The 19,565-nt window shown below is 35.4% G+C and overlaps 2 protein-coding genes across 2 annotated transcripts; one reads left to right on the forward strand and one right to left on the reverse strand.

The window, feature by feature from the left end:
- The first annotated feature begins 598 nt into the window (after nucleotides 1–598).
- On the forward strand, nucleotides 599–7,791 carry LOC113312620 (probable LRR receptor-like serine/threonine-protein kinase At1g56140). Its single transcript, XM_026561358.1, has 17 exons — nucleotides 599–659; nucleotides 765–821; nucleotides 1,146–1,281; nucleotides 1,385–1,456; nucleotides 2,150–2,221; nucleotides 2,297–2,368; nucleotides 2,458–2,529; nucleotides 2,639–2,710; nucleotides 2,846–2,911; nucleotides 3,296–3,361; nucleotides 4,819–4,863; nucleotides 5,488–5,594; nucleotides 5,676–6,055; nucleotides 6,418–6,472; nucleotides 7,034–7,177; nucleotides 7,269–7,430; nucleotides 7,661–7,791. Exons 1-17 carry the CDS (start codon nucleotides 599–601, stop codon nucleotides 7,789–7,791), a joined length of 1,770 nt encoding a protein of 589 aa, XP_026417143.1.
- A 7,091-nt stretch (nucleotides 7,792–14,882) lies between these two features.
- On the reverse strand, nucleotides 14,883–15,979 carry LOC113312621. Its single transcript, XM_026561359.1, has 2 exons — nucleotides 15,494–15,979; nucleotides 14,883–15,398 (listed from the first exon to the last, which is right to left on the reverse strand). The coding sequence occupies exons 1-2, from the start codon at nucleotides 15,977–15,979 to the stop codon at nucleotides 14,883–14,885; spliced, it is 1,002 nt and encodes a 333-aa protein (XP_026417144.1).
- Nucleotides 15,980–19,565: the final 3,586 nt, after the last annotated feature.

Here is a 19,565-nt window from a genome sequence, read left to right on the forward strand (position 1 = left end):
TTAACAGGCCCCATACCTGCATTTCTTGGCAATTTATCTTCGCTAGAAACGCTGTAAGTTCATTTTGTGGTTTCTTCCAGAAACAGCATGAAATAAAGAAACGGGAGCTTCATGTTTTTTCACTAATAGCCGTTAATATTTGTCAGGCTGCTAACATATTTTCCTGCTTCAAATCTCTATCAAGTCACTGGGTATTAATTCCCTGTCAGGAACTGTTCCCAAGGAGCTTGGAAAACTGCAGAAATTAAAATTACTGTAGGACTTTTTTTTTACTGACAATCAATTTTCTGCTGTTTAGATTGCCATTATTGAACTAGTTTGATCAACATAATTATCTTTAACTTCAGGCCGTAAAAGGTGTGCATTTTGGGGTTGAAGGTATTATAATGAAATTGAAAATGCTGACTTGTTTACTACTTCTTTTTTTACAGGGCTTTTGGTTCAAATAACTTATCTGGGTCACTCCCTCCTCAGCTTGGGTCTTTAACCAATCTTGATGAGAAGGCCTAAGAGTATCCAGAATCATGTATGTTAAATTGCTATGGTAAAACATAGCATAGTAGCATATATATATACACTGATTCGCCACAGTGGGTGAATGGTTCAAATAAAGCATCCGATGTTTGAGTTTACAACTCTGCCAACATCCAAAATTCAAGGTAGGTCCCACCTTTAAAACACCAAGCATAGTTTCAAACCATCCTAAGTTTCAAGGGAGGTTGCATAAACATGCTACATTTTGAGTGGACACTAAAACTGTGCAGCTATGCCCCCAGTTTTAAATACTGTAAGTTATACTTGGGAGTTGCTATACCTATATGGTATATTTACCATATATGGTGGCATCAATACCAATTTACAGTATTGCCTATATCAATAAGGTAAATGTACCATATTAGCACACCGATTGTGGATGCTCTACTATAGTATATAATGATTAGAAAGCTTGGGCTAGTAATCTTGGATAAAGTCAAGCTTGACCCTCGACACACACACTTCCATAAAATGAAATGATCATGTATAGCTGCTTTCAAAAACAGTTGTGATCGAACCAATGACAAGTGGCAGGGTATAACTTCTTTTTCTTTTCCCAACTCCCAAGATGACATGTTTGAAGCGGTTATATGTGCATTTTTAAACTGCAGCTTCTTATTTTGGAGAAATAACAAAAGTCGCTGAACTGATTTGTTGTATCATCAAACTTCGCAGTTACATCGACAGCTTTGGAGTGGGTGGAGAGATACCTCAGACATTTGCTAGCCTAGTAAACATGAAAACCATGTATGAATTGTGTTCTGAAATTCTCATCTAGTTGATTATATATTTTGCTTCAGTGCATAAAACTCATGTCATCTTACAAGCAAAAGCGTTTTTGGGGTTTCAGGTGGGCTTCAGAGAATGCTTTCACAGGCAAGATACCTGACTTTATTGGGAATTGGTCCAAACTAACCTCCTTGTAAGAAAATTTCTGTGATATTCTCGTAAGATTCATTCTCTTATATTATTTGATGTCACCGGGGTGATATTCCTGGCTTATAGTATATGGATATCATAAATGCAAGTCATCACCATCCAAACAGAAACAAGAACCTAGGATCTTTTGTAATTAGTACCTAGGTACCTTGTCCATCTAATTAGTTAGTAATAATAATAACAACCAATAATCATCTCTTGCTGCGTGCTTTTGGATAAAATGAACTTTTGAAAGTGTCATAGTACAGCACTTGAATTAAAAGATAATCCCAATACTATCGACAAGTCTACACTTACATGATAATCTTTTTGGGTATTTCGTAAGCTTAATACCCCAGTTAAGGAGTTAATGCACATCTGATAGAGATTTACTTCTGACGTACGTGTGTCCTTTAGAAAACTTTCCCCTCTTTAGTTTCTCTCAGGTTGCGTTCTTTGGGATACGATGAATACAATAAGATGGTATACCTGTTTTATAGCGTTATCCCAATACTGTCCACGGGATTTCATTAAGATTTTATTTTTATTTTATTTTTGTATTCCGTAACATGTATCTCCTACCTAATCCATAACATATTCACATCCTATGGAGTTGTATTTTTGCATACATTTGTCCTGGAGAATTTTATTTTCTTCACTTTAGATTTCCTTGATAAGCCTATCTTTTTGTATACAGGAGATTTGAAGGGAACTCTTTTGAAGGGCCTATTCCATCCAGCTTATCTAATTTGACTTTGTTAACTGACCTGTGAGTGTCCTTTAACAATCGGATACTTGATCGGTTTCTTATCTGGATTTTCTGACATATCTTATATTATTGTAGGAGAATTAGTGACTTGTCTAACATAAGCTCATCGTTGGATTTTATCAAGGACATGAAGAAATTAACCGTCTTGTAAGATATTCTCTGGGGCAAATAATTCTACCCAATACCTCAATTCCGAAAATTCACCTAACTTATCTATATGTTCCTTCCATTGTTAGAGTTTTGAGAAACAGTTTGATTTCTGGTGGTATTCCATCCAATGTGGGAGAGTATGGAGAGTTACAAAGGCTGTAAGTTATCAATTTCTTGTTTAAATCTCCATGATACTTTATGTTACTGTTATTGCGCCTATATCAACAAATTTCATTTATATTCTTTTTTTTGGCTGCTTACCTCTAGTGATCTGAGCTTTAACAATTTAACTGGACGCATTCCAGGGTCTCTCTTCAATTTGAGTTCTCTTTCTAACTTGTAAGAGACTATGTTAATCTTTCAGTAGGTTGATATTTTTTTCTTTATTTTTGATCAATTCAGTCTATTTATATACACCCTTAATTAGAAATTGGATAATGATGTCGTTTGACCATCACTTGCTTCAATTTGCAGGTTTCTGGGGAACAATAGCCTGTCTGGTATCCTTCCTCCCCAAAAAAGTTCAAGACTTCTCACTGTGTATGCTCTCACACTCTATCATATGTTAAAACTGCACTCCAGCCACTCCATTAACTGCAATTGTTACAGCTTCTAAGGTGGGGGAAGATTCTACTTCCCTGACGTGCCGTGCTGTGCCGATATAGGAGTTGGGAGTTGTTTGGGGGATATATTGGTTATGTTTTTTGCTATGTGGATTTTAATTTTAAGTACATAAGATATTGACCAAATTGTGCCAGAATCAAATATCGCATTGTTTTTCGCCCACCAGACCTTCTTTCTTGTCATCCAACTTATGGTGTATTTTATCTCATACCTGTATAATTACCACAATCTGTTTCTTCTTGTTTATTATACTTCTTAATAACATTGATAATGACTGCGCTTATGTTTCATATCATGCAGAGATTTGTCATACAATGAACTGTCAGGAAGTCTTCCTTCTTGGGTAACCCAGCAAAACACATCACTGTATGTATGCAGAAACAGAGTACTAGTTTAGTTTTATTCTTGTGTAGTTCTCGAAAATTTTGTTTCGTACAACGGTCCTTTCCTCTTTGAACGTACATCTCTTGTTGATCTAGTTTCTTATAGGGGACAAGGTGCTGTCCACATCATCACAATTATATAGCCATATCGGCAAAAATGAAATCCCGTCTTTGTTTCAAAGAGAGCAAATGGGACTTAAATATTTTGCTTAAAGTTTAGTTCTTACTTTTTGGTTGATATTTAATTGTAAGATCAACATGTATTTTCTGGGATCATAAAGATAATAGAAATTGATCCGTTTTCAGGTACCCAATACCTAGGATTTTGTAGGGATATTTATTTTATATTTCTTCTTAGATATAGGATTTTATGCCTTTGGTCGGTTTAGGATTCTGAAAAACAACAGTGTTACCTATATTAGAATTATCCAATTTAGTAAGGCTTAAGTGTGCTAGTTGTTACATATAGAGGGAGGAGAGATTTTTCTAGAAGGGAATTCAGAGTGAAGAACAAGAGGTAGGGAGAATACTAGAAGAAGAATTCAGGGAGAAAAAATAGAGGAGAGATAGAACACCTTGAAGGTAATGTTGAAAAGTCATCTTAAATTGAATAAAATTTCTATTTCTATTGAGCAATTGCTTAATTCTGCTATTCCTTCTTGTTTTTGCTATTGTTTCTGATCCTATTGGGGTCTAGGGTGATCAGAAATGTTTGTGGGATCTATAAAGCTAATGGTGCTTTTCTACAATCTTTTGCTATTGTTGTTGAGTATAGTCCCACGTCGCCTAGATTCCCTGGTTTTGTGAATATGCCTTGGGCAACCCTAACCTTGTAAGGAGGTTTTCAAGATGAGTTAGGCCCATAGACTTTAACAGCTATCATGGGGCCTTTTTGGAGTGTTAGGCCCATATACTTTAACAGCTGTTATGCGGCCTTTGTGGAAACATTGATTGCAGATTCTGTCAAAATAATTGCATTGGTGGAGGGTAGAGGGGGTTTGAGTCATTTGGTTTATTATGCTGAATAGGGGCACATTGTTAGTTTAATGAAGGCTAGCTCAGAGGGGCTGGTTTTTAAATCTAAACTTCATAGAATTGTGCTTCTCTTTTATTCCTCATGGGAGACCGAGAAATAAAAACAAATTTCATTAACAAATATCATGTTTCTTTGATTGAAAACTGAGCCGTTATCCAAGGTGTGTGTGGTAACAGTTAGCCTCTCATCTCACAATTTGGAAGTTGCGTCCTAGGCTATGGAGAAAGCCGGTTTTGCAAAAACATTACACTGATCATGCGTGTCTGGGCACCGCTTCACCGAATGAAGCGTCTAGTGTTCTACATATATGTTATTGAATATGCTAATTGATATATTTAGTATGAACCTGCAACATATAGAAAACAAAGGAAAAAATTGATCTCAATGCACGATGTGTTATGCAGGAATTTGGTCGCAAATAATTTTCCAGACGATATCTTAAGAAACACGTGAGCTAAGCAAATGAAGCTGCAGCAGATTACGAGTTAGATATTATTTTTATTTATTTGTTTATCTTATTTTTGTAAGTTATGTGGCATCTCTTGTTTGTTCAGTGTTCCAGCTTCAGGATTGAATTAGATGTTAGTTAGATGCATTTATCCACTCTTGAATTGATTGCAATTTCTTGTTCTGCTGTTCTCGACCAAGTGAGATTGTATTTAAACTGTGACCTTATATTCTCTGTGAGAAAAATACCATATACAAGATATGATTCGAAACTAAATGAGCCATGGGTATTTAGTAATGCGATTCCGCATTCCCCTGTCAAGTGCAATATGGAAGTATAATTATAAGCTGTAGGTTGCATAGGTAGATCATTACCAACATGCGGTGCTCATTCATGAGAACTCGAAGGGGAGCGCACCAGCCAAGCAATTTGATATCATTAATACACAACTGCTAAAATAAAATGGCATGTACCATTTGAATATGATAAAGTATCCAAGAGAGAAACAACTAGTATCATTATCATCATCTCACAGTACATTCATGACTTGTATTTCAAGGACAAACCTACATATGAGATTAGACGTTCACATTTCTTTTTGCCAAAAGCAAGTGTTATTTATCAGTATGAAAGATATAGCTTTCATATCTCCAGGCTATAAGCAGGACTTTGTAGTTGTAGGATCTTGCCACCTACTCCTAGTCGGTCTGAACCATTATAAATTGTTTCCAAGTACTTCGACATTTGAAGACTGCAATGTTAAACATTAGAATTCCAATTATAATCGTTATTTTATACTCTTTTCGTCGGCAGACTCCTCTTTCGCGATTAAGTGTGGTGGCTCAAATATGAGATCTTCAGATGGTATAGATTTTGAGGCAGACAACTCAACTCTTGGTCCAGCATCGTTACATCTTACTAATACTAGGAGATGGGCCGTTAGCAATGTCGATCTGTTTGGTGAAAGAGAAGGAGCTCAGTATACCTTGAATACTCTTTCTCAGATTACGGGTACTTTAGACTCGGAGCTGTTTCAGACATCCAGGATATCAGGATCACTAAGATACTACGGCCTTGGTCTTGAGAACGGACCGTACAAAATCAACCTACGATTTGCGGAGACAGATTATAAAGATCCCAGCACACTCACATGGGAGAGTCTTGGAAGACGTGTTTTCGATATTTATCTTCAGGTAGAATTATTGTTATGTAGTCAAATTTATGTTTGCAATTTATTTTAGTAACATCTTACTAGTTACTACATCTGATCGAAGTTTGTTTGCACTTGATCATAGTGTTTCCTTCAAGCTCAAATAAAGCAAGAGTTATCGAAACTTACAAAGCGTGTGTACTAGAAAATTCATAGAGCATGATTTGTCGCAGTATTATATAAGTCATGCACACTAGGAGAAGTACATGCCCAACAATAACTGTGAATATGATTAATCAATGATAATAGATACTTCTGGTGACAGTTTGGTTAAGCTTCCTATTATTTTCTGTACTCAGTATAGCAATAATGCCCATTGTTGTTGTCTATTTGTTATTGTTTCAGGGGAATAGGCGCGTGAAGGATTTTGATGTAAGAAAGGAGGCAGGTGGGGCCTCTAATAGAGCTAGGGCTGCACAAAACCAAACAAGAACCGAAAACCGAAATCAAAATCGAAGATTTTAAACCGAACCGAAAGCATATTCTTATGGTTTATTAATGGTTGTCAGTTTCAGATAACCGACAGTATTGGTTTCGGTTTAGGTTTTATCTCAAAACCGAACCAAAAACCAATTGGTTAACCGATTAATAGTGACCATAGGATTAAATGATTTTAAGCCGTGGATGAGGATATTTTCACCCTAATAACTTACTTCACTACTCGAGTCTTCCCAAAATCTTCTCTTTTTTCGTTCTTCTTCCCTGAAACCAGAAAGAGCTGTGAAAGATAATCCTACTGAGTAGGGCTGCACAAAATTAAGCACTGGCACATTATTGTTTATAAATCATTCGGTTAACCAAAAACCATCTGGCTTTTAACAAAACCGAGTAGAAACCGAAACCAATGAAACCGAATAGGTTATATGGTTTCATTGGTTTTCAATATTGGAAAACCGAATACTTTGGTTTCGGTTTAGGTTTTACCAAAAACCGATCAAAACCGAACCATGTGCAGCCCTAAATAGAGCTGTTGAGAAGAATTACAAGGTTCAGGTATCTCAGAACTACCTTGAGATTCATCTTTTTTGGGATGGGAAAGGGACTTGCTGCATACTTAAGCAAGGTTCTTACGGACCATCCATTTCTGCCATTAGTGTTACACCAGGTAAACTAACATTATTGAATTATATCAGTTCTTGTGTTTCGAAAACTTTTCTGCCAACTACTAATTCAGTAATTCTTGATTTCCTGGTCAGATTTTCAACCAACTGTCAGTAACCTTCCTCCAGCTGCTCCCAAAAAGAGCAAGACTGGTTTAATTGTCGGCATTGTAGTTTCTGTTACGGTGTTGAGCTGTATTGCCATATTTGCGGTGTTTTATTGTAGAAGGAAAAAGTCAGATATCGATGAAGAAGAAGGTAAATAATACTTATCTGGAGTAAGGTTTGAAGTTCAATTATGTATGTATGTATGCTACTAAACTTTTGTTCAGTATAATCATTTTCTTGCGTCATCTTAAATTCAGTTCTGTAACAAATGCTTAATAATTACTAAGAAGATGCAAGCTAAGAGGGTAGAAATTAGTACATGGAATCTAACTTTTTATAAGTTGAGAGCCAGTACTTACAAATGTTAAATTGCTTTGCAGAGCTTCTAGGGATAGAGAACAGGCCAAATACGTTTACTTATGCAGAACTGAAAAATGCTATAAAAGACTTCAATTCTGCAAACAAGCTAGGAGAGGGAGGATTTGGATCTGTTTACAAGGTAATCAAATAATTAAGGTTCAGCTTTTCTCTTAGCTTAATTAATTAAAAGGAAAGGCCAAAATTTTGATGGAATGAGTCCCTCAAAGAGCACATACACATTGTACTTTTTTTCATCTCCATCATTTCTAGAAGTCTCAGACTTGGCTAGGTTACCATACCGAGTGTTAGCTGAAGTTTCCAGAAATGGTTCACAATAAGTGGACGGTTCAAATTCATAAAGAGAGGTTCAGAATAAATGATCTAATACTAACGTATGAAAATAGGAATCACAATGACCCACTGAGATTTATTGAAGGACATCAAGTGAATTCGAGCTTCTTGATAAAACAAAGTCCTTGCACTGTTTTGTATTGTCAAATTGAGCGGAGAAGTAAATGATGTACTGGATACTTACAAGACTGTTGAAAACAACAAAGAATAGGGTAGTATCTCCGTGAGCAACAATTCCTATTTTTGATGAAAATCTTATCAACAATGTCCAGTTATTTATTAGATTGTGGTACCTGCAGTGCACACTTTCTGATGGCAGAGCAGTTGCTGTTAAGAATAGATCGGTTGAACCCACCAAGCATTGGTATGTCAAGTTTGGTTGTCATATTTTAGTGAATCAAAAATCATGTTAAGAGTCACTGTACTAGAGTCAACTTCGTATAGGTTAGCTTGAAAGTATTAGGATTTGAGACATTACAAGTATTGCGAAGTCTTGAAGATGTGAAGAAGCAAGGAACTACAACGACAACAATCATCCTTCCACTTGAGGTTTGTGATATTTGACTTGAACTGTTTCATTCCCTAACGTATCTTTCAAGTCGTGCATATTGAAAACAAAACTGCTAAGCGTATTTGAACTCTAGATAGACATGGTATTAAGGAATACAATACGAGGTTTATTGCTTAACCATTAAACTTTGTAGATAAGACATCGCCATAATCATTTGAATGCTATTGTGATTATGTATGGGTATGAGGTGAGGATTTCATCCTAGGGAACAATGTTTTACATGTGTTCTAAGGAAGTAAGTTCATAAACTTGTTTGTGAATCGAAAAGGAAATCGCCAGGCGTTATTGGGATTGTTATTCATTACATATCTTATGAACATCCAATATGTGTGATTAAGTATAACCGTTCACGGCTTGTTTTTGTTCTTGGTAAAACTATTCACAAAGGCCTGACTTATGTATTGGTATAACTTTTATTAGTAAAACCGATCTTAAGTAATCACCTGAGATGGTATGATCGGGTTTGTGATTTTATGTCTGACCAAATATGGGAAAGGGGAACCGATCCTAGTAAGAGGTGCATTACATCACAAAGGGGAACCGATCTTTGTATGAGGTGCAGAAAGGTTTATAGCAGAAAGGGGAACCGATCCTATGGACATGTGCAACACGATTTTAGGCAAAGGGGAACTGATCCTATGGACATGTGCAACACATATAAGTTAGATACGATATATATATAGGGAATTGATCCTAGTACCTAGTCAACCGAATTTTGGAAAGCTAGTGTGACTATGCACAATACTCACATGGAAGGTAGAACCGAAACTTGTTTTGGTAGAACCGTTAAACCCATGATTGTGATTGAATGTTATTTGATCAATCGCATAGTTCTTGAAAGTCAGATGAACCAATTCTAAACTTGTTTGGAAGTGTGGCAAATCGGTTTCAAGGTTGTAAGTGCGAAAGAGAACTTACAAAGTTAAGATGTCGACATACTTTGAACACGTGTTATGAATGTTTATTTCTTTAATTGTTCAAAGTTATTCCTTAATAGCTAAGGGAAGAGAATCCCAGGATCGAAATATAAATAAGTTAAGAATCTTTTAATTAAGGTAATTAACTTCATTTTTAGGAAAATAAGAATTAGTAATGTGCATTTACTAATTAGAGATTTTCTGAGAGATTTCGATCATTATTTTTGGATAGAGCATTTCCAGGAATTATGAAAACCGAATTTGTGCTTTAATTAATATCTTGAGAATATTTTCGGTTTTGGAAATTCCTTGGTGTCCAAACTTCCTTGTCTATAAATACTTGAAGTTTGCCATTCTAGCAAACTAATCCTTCGTAACAACAAACTTCCTCTTTGTTGTGTTGTTACTGGTGTAGCCGCCTATTCAGTGAGGAGAGTAACCTAATTAGGCGAAATATCTTACGGCCTCTCAGTTTAAAGTCTTCTTTGGGATTGAGAAGCTCTACGAATACCGTTGGTGGGAAACTAGATAATTGCGGTTTATCTTTTGTTTTCATTGATTTGATTGACTAACAGCGGTTGAACTTTGATTGCACCTAGTTTGTTTATGCTTGAGAATCTTCTCTTTTGATATAAGATTCACTCAAACTAGTTCAAAGTTTCAACAGGGATCTTTAGACTGTTGTTAGTTCTAAAGACGATCTTGTGATAATGCATTGTTAACAGACTCCGTTATGTGCGTGATTGATCATAAGAGATTCAAGTGATTGTGTGCAGGTGTTTATTGAAGATTTAATAAGATTTGAAGACGAAGAAGATATCGAAGATTTCTGATTTATGGGTTCATAATCTTTGGTGTGCACAATACTTGTTTCGGTAAAAGAGGATCCAATTAATAATAGGTTTATCCTTGTGATAGATTGGATTGATTAATTGAGTAGATCGGCATCAACAAAATTCTTTGGATTAATAGTGTTGTTGGCTTAATCTTAAACGATTACTTCGATAATTTAACATAAGATAGATCTAAGGACCTGACGAAGGATTTTATGTTAAGATAAACAGAAGAGCCTTTGTCCCACTCATATCACTTGGTTGAATAGAGTTGATACTAAACAGATTTATTGTTCCTTTACTGTTTGTAATACGAACAAAAGTAATTGTTCCAAGTACGTGACTTATTCATAGGTCGGAGGCATGGGAATACAGACGGAACTAGGTGAACTATAGGTTTAGTTGCTTGGTCTCAACTATACGAAGTTAGGTGTAATTTTGTGTAGCGGCTTAATCCTGAGAGTATTCAATTCTGGAAAAGGTCCGGGGGTTTCTCTGCATTTGCGGTTTCCTCGTTAACAAAATCTTGTTGTGTCATTTACTTTATATTTCCGCATTATAATTTTTTTATTATAATTAAAGTAAATCACACAAACGTTAATTCCTATTTACTTGATAAGTGAATCCTATTGTGTTTGGTTAAGTCCGAACCTTTTTATCAAGTAACATACTTCGTTGTTGTATTGTCTCGATCTCGTGTCCATAAACGATCACACGAAGTGTGAACCGATTAGTTGTATTGTCTCGACTCAGTCCATAGACAATCACTTTCGGAGAAATGACTTATAGGTAGGAAAAGTTTTAGTTTGAGGTATATTTGGGTACCCTCGCATTTTCAATTGGTATCCGAGCAGGCAAACACGAAAATATCTAACAATCTGTGCTTGGTGCGATCCAACCTATAAGAATTGAATCTAATGTCTGATTCAGTTAACATTGAGCAAGAAGATGATATACTTTTTAAAGTAAGTTTGTTTTCAAAACCTGATAAACAGCTTTGCTAAGTTCACCAGTGGAACACAACTTAGGAAATATTAACCATGATGTGTTAATGAGAAAACAAACTGATGTGGCAAACAAGTCAGATTCAGATGACTATGATGAGATCAAATTTTTCAGAAAGCTTGCTGAAAAATATAATCTAAAGGATAATATATATTATCCATCTGCCGAAGAGATCGTCAAAGATTTCTTGATGCATGAAGATGCTGAATCTAAAGGCCTTGAACTTGTTCAATCCAAAGGAGTTATATTAGTTAAAACAAGGATATGTGGTTCTAACCTCCAGAATCTCTTAGCTAATATACAACATTGTGATTCAAATTGTCTAACCACTCAAATGAATCATGATGGATGTGTTTCTAAGGATAATCTTATGACTAGTATCCGGTCAAGACCAATTGTCATCCATGTCGACAATGATTATTTCCCAGACAGAAGTAAAGATCAACTCTTGCACACAAAAAGGAATGATTTCACATCAGCTGTTTTGTTGTTGATCAACTGTCTAAGATTGAATCCAGGAAAACAATCTCATCATATGATAACATCATATTCCAAGAAATTCCTGGATCAATATAAGAGTTCTGATTATTATACAACTCAAAAAACTTCAAGTCACAACTGATGATATTTTTAGTACCTCTTCTAATATCGCCTTAACTGATGATATTTTTAACATCATTCCTACTATTTTGAATGAAGAGGATAATAACAGGTTGACAGAAGTTCCTTCTGCTGAGGAAATTTATAAAACTGTTAAAGGCATGGCTTCTTGGAGCTCTCCAGGGCCTGATGGATTTCAAGCTGGGTTTTACCAAGCTAATTGGGACATTGTTGGTAATGATGTGGTTTATATTGTGCAAAACTTTTTTATAACTGGTTTTATGCGTAGTGAATTTAACAAAACCTATTTATCTTTAATACCCAAAACTGATGTTGCAAAATATCCTGTTGATTTTAGACCCATAGGCCCGTGTAATACTATTTATAAGATCATCTCTAAGATCCTGGAAAATAGAATGAAACCTTTTTTAAATCATATTATCTCACCTTTTAAATCTTCTTTTGTGCCAGGTAGAGCTATCCATGATAATATAGTCATAACTCATGAGATGATACACACAATGAAACATAAATAAGGTCACCGTGGTATTATGGCTTTAAAACTTGATCTTTCTAAGGCTTTTGACAGGCTTGAATGGGTTTTTGTTTTGGGTATGCTTAAGCAAGTAGGTTTTAATGAAAAGTTTTGCAGATATATTGAGCAGTGTATCTCCACTACTAAAATATTTATCATGTTAAATCGTACTCCAACTTAGGATTATAGTCCTTCTAGAGGAATCAGATAAGGAGATCCTCTATTCCCTTATCTATTCATCATAGCTATGGAATATCCGTCCAGACTTTTATTAGTTGCTACTAATGATCATCTTATCTCAGGTGTTCAAGCTGCTAGAAATGCTCCTGCCATCACTCATTTATTATTTGCAGATGACATTGTCTTATTTGCTAAGGCAAACATGCATAATATCTCAGGTATTTTGAAAGTTATTAGTGATTTTGGTAAGTACTCAAGACAAATGCGTAATTTTAATAAATCTAGTGTGTACTTTAGTAAGAACTTAAGTCTAGATACTAAAAATGATCTTGCCAGAGCTTTAAATATATGTCAGAGATGCAAGACTCAGACACCTATCTTGGAGTTACCCTCTTACTAGGAAGAGATAAAAATAAAGGTTTCAAACCCATAGTTCATTCCTTTGGTTCTAGATTAAAAAACTGGAAAAGTAAAACCATGAACCAGTCTGCCAGATATACTATGGTTAAACATGTTCTTAATGCCTTGCCTACTCATCAGATGGGAAGCTTCAAGCTTCCTAAAAATACTTTGGCTCAATTAGACTCCATTCAGAGGGACTTTTGGTGGGGTCATAAAACAAATAGAGGCTATAACCCTATAAGACGGAATAAACTTAACATTCTTAAAGCTCTAGGAGGTCTAGGTTTCAGAAATCTTGAAAATTTTAATATAACTTTGCTTGCAAAACAAGCCTGGAAAGCTTGTAGTGATGAAGACTCTCTCTGTGTTCAAATCCTTAGATCTAAGTATGAAAAAAATGGTAGTTTTCTCCATATTAATAAGCTTAAAGATGATTTTGCTCCTGGCTGTGGAGAAGTTTCTATACTGGTTTGGAAGTGATTCAAAAATACTCTTTTTGGGTTGTTAGAAGTGGCGCAAAAATTAATATCTGGTTAGATTGTTGGGTTATTGGTTTAGATTGCCCACTTGTTCCAGTTACTGGAGCATCTAGCTAGAATTATAATCTTGTTTGTGACTTATTTTTACCTGGAACTAGAGATTGGAATGCTGATATCATCAACATTCTTTTCAGCCAGGACTGTGCTGTTATGATTCTTAATATGAGTGTTCGTACTGATGGTGAGGATTGTCTCATTTGGAAACCTGATAGGAAAGGGAAATTTACAGTGAAGAATGCTTATAATATGTAGTACTTATGTTAATGGGAAGGTTGCTTGTGATCATATTCCTACTAATATCTGGAAGCATTTATGGAAAACCAAGGTTCTACATAGGGTTCAATTATTTATATGGAAATGCATTAAAAACATTGTTCTTGTTAGACATTTTCCTTCTAGGTACAATCCTGATATAGATGCTAAGTGTGATTTTTGTAATAACAATGTTGAAACTCTTAACCACCTTTTCTTTGGATGCAGCTACACTAGATCTATTTGGTTGGGTATGAATGTTAATATCATGGCTATCTCTGACCAGTTCCCTAACTTGGCCAGTTGGATTATCAGCTGGTATCATTCTGAAGATCAAAACATCCCTCCTCCTTTTGTTTTGGATGAGAATAGTCTTTATAGATTCATGTGTACTATGTGGTATATCTGGAAAGATAGACGTTCTCTTATTTTTCAGAAAACTAAGCCTCATCAACATGGAACTATTGCTAGGATTAATTTTCTTCTTCAACAATGTTATATAACTTATAATAGAGGTCTTAATAACAGCTCTAATAGTTTGCAGGTGAAAGAATGGCTGCCTCCAGACAAGGATTATATAAAGATAAACATTGATGGATCTTATATGCCAAAAAAAAAAAAAAAAAAAAAACAGTATTGGACTAATCATACATAATTTTGCAGGGCAGTGCATAGGAGAAAAAGGCATCCAGTTGGAGGAGGAAGTTGCAGAGGAATATGGAGCTGAATATTTTGAATGTAAAGCTCTGGAAAAAGCAGTGGAATGGGTGGAGGAACTAAGCATTAGTCACGTAATTTTTGAGGTTGACTGTGAATCTGTAGCTCGATCAATAACTGAAAAGGAGATGCAGGTCAATTGGTTTAACCAAAGAATTCTTTTACAAGTTAAAAATAAATTTAAAGCTAAACAATTATGGTTTTGCAAGTCTGTGCACAAATCCACCTACTCAAAACATTAAACAAACGGTAGATTAAGAAAACATAAAGTACCTCAAAGCAACTAACAACCTATTAAAACAACAGAGTCTAGCAAGCCATGAAACAAGAAACTAAATGTTTAGGCCCAGGAAAAGTCAGGCACATCCATTGTTGGGGAAAAGTCCCCGTTTCCCAGGAAATCTGAGACTGTGAGGTTAACGTCATGGGTAACAATATTTTCTTTTGCGTAGTTAGCCTCTTGTTTGGTAGCTTCCCGGTACTTTTTATAGCTCGCAGCTACATTGGCGCTAGCCTTGCAATGCTTGTACCAATGTCCGGTGAATCTACACTTAAAACAAGGCGCACTTCCATCTGCAGCCTTTTTAGTGGCGGGATTCACAGGGGTTTTCTCGATCTTAGGATCACTACCACTATGGCTAGAAGTTCCTTCTCTATGCCAATCATGAGAATGACCATTTCTCCCTCGACCTCGATTATGTCCCTTACGTCCTCTTCCACGAGAGGTGTTATCTTCACGTGGGTATGGATCATGGGGATGTGAATCCGAATGTCGAGCTCTCTTTCCTTTAGGGTCCTTCCATTTATTGACATTTCCATGGTTAGCTTCGGGAACTTTCTTTTTTTTCCGACAACTCTGGCATTGTTGTTGACAAGAATCTCATTGTGCCTTTCGGCCACTTGCAGTAAGTTTATCAACCTACTGAATATGGTGATTCTTTTGTTGTCAACCTCCAAACGATACTGGTTTGCTAGTATCATGGACGAGGTAGGAAAGGTCAATAAGGTTTTCTGAATCATTTCCTCATCAGTAAGTTTCTTTCCACAAAAGTCCATACGTGCCTGAATTTGCAGCATGTCTTTTTGGAAATCATTCACTTTTACGTAATCGAGAAAGCGGATTTCGTTCCACAAGACGTTCAATCGTGGTATTAAGGAATCATGAATGTTCCCAAAACGGCTATCGAGAGCATCCCATAACTCTTTTGGTGTCTTCAAGTGATGATAACCCCAACGAAGGTTAGGATCGATGTGCCTCTTGAGGAACATAAGAGCATTAGCTATGTCTTTCTCAGTTGTCGGAGCAGGGTCCGCAGATGGCTTGATAGTGGAGGTGAAATCCTTTGCAGCGAAGGTAGTTCCCACATCAGCGACCCAACGGTGGTACTCAAGTCCTGCTGAGTCCAAAAGTTTGAACTCCAGTCGAATTGGGTCCATCTACATAGACAAAGTAAAGGACATTAATATGGTGATCAAATCCTTTTGAGTCCATAAACATGACAAATTTCGATACCATTTCTTATGGCCAAATTTCTTTATCGCCAAGATGAATATGTATAAACCAAGTTTCTTTATGGTTGTATATAGGTAATACAAATATATCGTAGTACAAATTATGGTCATAACCCGTCAACAAAAATGACTAACCAAACTTCTTTATGGTTAACAAATTGATCAACCAAAAATAAGCTTGTTTGGAAAAAATAGAATACAAAAATATTTAATATTTACATGCAAATATTTATTAGGATTTAAGTGCTAATACATTTGCAATTTTTTTTTCTTGCAAACCGTTTGAAAAACAATTGTATTAAGATTTTTTTTTCCAGACTATCTTTTATAACACAGCGAGGATCTAAAATAGTACATATACACTATTATGATTCAAATAAGAACATATGGTAAATAAGCATGGTGTAAAAAAAAATGGTATCATGGCATTCATGAGGAAGTCTATATGCATACAAAGGCAAGGAGTAGCATAGTATTTTTCTAATAAGTAGTATAAAGATATGATATAATGCTTTCCAAATTTAAAACATACATACATACATGCATTATGAGTTTGGTTAGTAAAAGAAATAATATAAAATGACATCACATGATAAGTAAAATTGAGACAATCAGAGAAATTCTCAACTTTTGGTCTAAAGTAAGGACAAATCTATCATATGGCTTTATCAATACAAGAGAAGGACTACTTTATTACTTTTAGTAAAAGTACAAGCATGGGATAAATAAGATAGATAAATGTATTATTTCCAAGAGAAGGACAAATCAACGAATATTTTTTTTTTCAAACTAGAAAAACAAAATTTTACTTTAATCAATCTCATAGTTTTATCAATAAAAACATATATAATTTTCAAGAGAACAAGATATATGTATGTGATTAATGAAGAAGACAAACTATTAATATTATGAAGACAAATAATCCCTATCAACAAATATCTAAAAGCATCTAATAAAAAAGGGAGACAAACATGCATCATTTATTTAGAAGGAGACAAGCATGTTTAAAAATTTCCATGTTATCAGGAGAGAAAAAAAATGGTTAAGATAAATACCTCTTTGGGAAAGAAGTACTTGATGAAGAACCAATAAAGATGAAGAATTAAATTTCCTTCTTTTGGAAAAATTCTACTTGATTTGAGAATGAAACCAACAACTTTATTTTGTTTTGTGTTTGAAGGATTGAAACTCAGATGGTTAGGCATCGTGCTGTTTAAAGTAGTAGACAAAACAAGAGACAAAAACTGTAAAAGCGGGGGTCTAACAACCTCAACCAGTATTTCGATTAGCAATCTGGACTAACTCCAATATACTTTTGAGAGAATCAACTAGACAGTCAGACTCAATCTAGATAAAAGTATATCAAAGAGTTAATATCTCGATCTCTCGATTTGATCTTTACTCAAGCAAAAGGAAATCTGCGAGTCTTTATCAAATACTAGAGAGATAAACTTGGATGGTACCAAAGACCAATATACAAGTGTCAGTCAATCTAAATCAACAACCAAAGGTTAGATATTCTAATTGATTGATCTTAACGCACAACCTGTGATATTTCAATTATATAACAAAATATAATGCGGAATAGAAATAACACATACACCAGAAATTTTGTTAACGAGGAAACCGCAAATGCAGAAAAACCCCGGGACCTAGTCCAGATTGAACACCACACTGTATTAAGCCGCTACTGACACTAGACTACTACAAACTAACTTTGGTCTGGACTGTAGTTGAACCCTAATCAATCTCACGCTGATTCAAGGTACAGTTGCGCTCCTTACGTCTCTGATCCCAGAAGGATGCTACTCACTTGATTCCCTTAGCTGATCTCACTCACAACCAAGAGTTGCTACGACCTAAAGTCGAAGACTTTAAAAAACAAATCTGTATCACACAGAAAAGTCTACAAGGATAGATAAATCTGTCTCCCACAGATAAACCTAAGAGTTTTGTTCCATCTTTTGATAAAATCAAGGTGAAAAGGAACCAATCGATAACCCGTACTTATATACCCGAAGAACAGCCTAGAATTATCAATCACCTTACAATAATCTAAATCGTATGGTAGCGAAACTAGATATTGCGGAATCACAAACGATGAGACGAAGATGTTTGTGATTTCTTTTTATCTTACCCTATCGGAGATATAATCTCAAGTAAATTATTCAATTGAACTCGTACGATAGAAAATGGCAAGATCAGATCGCTCAACTACAAGAGAAGTAGTTTCGTCTGGCTTCACAATCCCAATGAAGTCTTTCAGTCGTTAACCTACAGGGTCTCGAGAAGAAACCTAAGGTTAAAGGAGAACCGACTCTAGCAAAACCAACTAGTATCACACATGAGGTGTGGGGATTAGTTTTTCCAGTTGCTAGATGTCTCCTTTATATAGTTTTTCAAATCAGGGTTTGCAATCTAAGTTACCTTGGTAACAAAGCATTCAATATTCACCGTTAGATGAAAAACCTGATTTAACCAAGCTAATATCTTTAAACCTTTAGATCAAAACTTAGCTTGTCACACACAAATGAAATGTATTTCATTTAGGCTTGAGTAACCGTACCTAAACGTGTACACTTAGTTGATTCACAAATAGTTAACCAATGGTTAGACATATGAGTACTTTCATATTAACTGTATTCATCTTCTTCACAACTAGTTCAAATGACTTCAAAAGTACTAGTTGAAGAGTTGGCCAATTACTTAGGTCTTTATGATTAGACACAATTGAAACAAAATCGGTTTGACTCACTTGAATCAATTCATGAACAATATAGCCACGGTTTGCAAAGATTGCATTCCTTATTGATTTATTGTTTAAGTTCATGAACTTCCGATTTGAGAAATATAACCAACTTGGGTACGTGTACGGGTACGTGTACCATAGCTACCGGATTTGAGTTTAGAAACTCAACAGAAATTTTCGGTCGAAAACTTACGTGGGTACGTGTACCTAAGGTTACTGGTTTAACAGTTTGCAAACTGAAAAACTCACCAAAAAATTTCGATTCGAAAACTTCCGCTGATACGCGTACCCAACCTATCTCCTTCACCAATACCGTATGCACACACTTGGTTTCCGGCATATGGATTTACACACTAATGTGCTAACACACTATATATGCTTATATCCATAGTTGGTTACCTCATCTCAACTCTACATTTCAATCATTGAAACATTCTTCTATAATGTTATAACAGTCGTTATTCACAACTATCGTTATCAAAGCTATTTTCAAGATTGAAACATCATCATGACTTCGTCACGAGTTAAGATGAAAAGTGGTTAAAGCGAAAGCTTACCAACACATATTTCGAGAAAAAGATAGGCGAGTAAACTCGGCTCGAAATAGCAAATGTGTATGTATGAAAACTATCATACTTATACGACTTTGTCTCAAGAATAGGATATAGAGAGGTAGACTTTTGAGTGATAGATAAGTTCAAGTCTCCATATACCTTTTAGTCGGATGAAGTTCCACTAGTTCCTTGAATACTTCTTCATCTT

This window comes from Papaver somniferum, chromosome 9, assembly GCF_003573695.1.
Source record: "Papaver somniferum cultivar HN1 chromosome 9, ASM357369v1, whole genome shotgun sequence".
In the NCBI taxonomy this organism is placed as follows: Eukaryota; Viridiplantae; Streptophyta; class Magnoliopsida; order Ranunculales; family Papaveraceae; genus Papaver; species Papaver somniferum.

Coding starts and splice junctions, on each gene's coding strand:
- LOC113312620 (XM_026561358.1), top strand. CDS start 599: ATGGTTCAAATAAAGCATCCGATGTTTGAGTTTACAACTCTGCCAACA. Junction 3,362..4,818: donor ACCCAGCAAAACACATCACT/GTATGTATGCAG, acceptor TGTGTTATGCAG/GAATTTGGTCGCAAATAATT. Junction 6,056..6,417: donor TTTTCGATATTTATCTTCAG/GTAGAATTATTG, acceptor TTATTGTTTCAG/GGGAATAGGCGCGTGAAGGA.
- LOC113312621 (XM_026561359.1), bottom strand. CDS start 15,979: ATGGACCCAATTCGACTGGAGTTCAAACTTTTGGACTCAGCAGGACTT. Junction 15,399..15,493: donor CAAACCAGTATCGTTTGGAG/GTTGACAACAAA, acceptor CAACAATGCCAG/AGTTGTCGGAAAAAAAAGAA.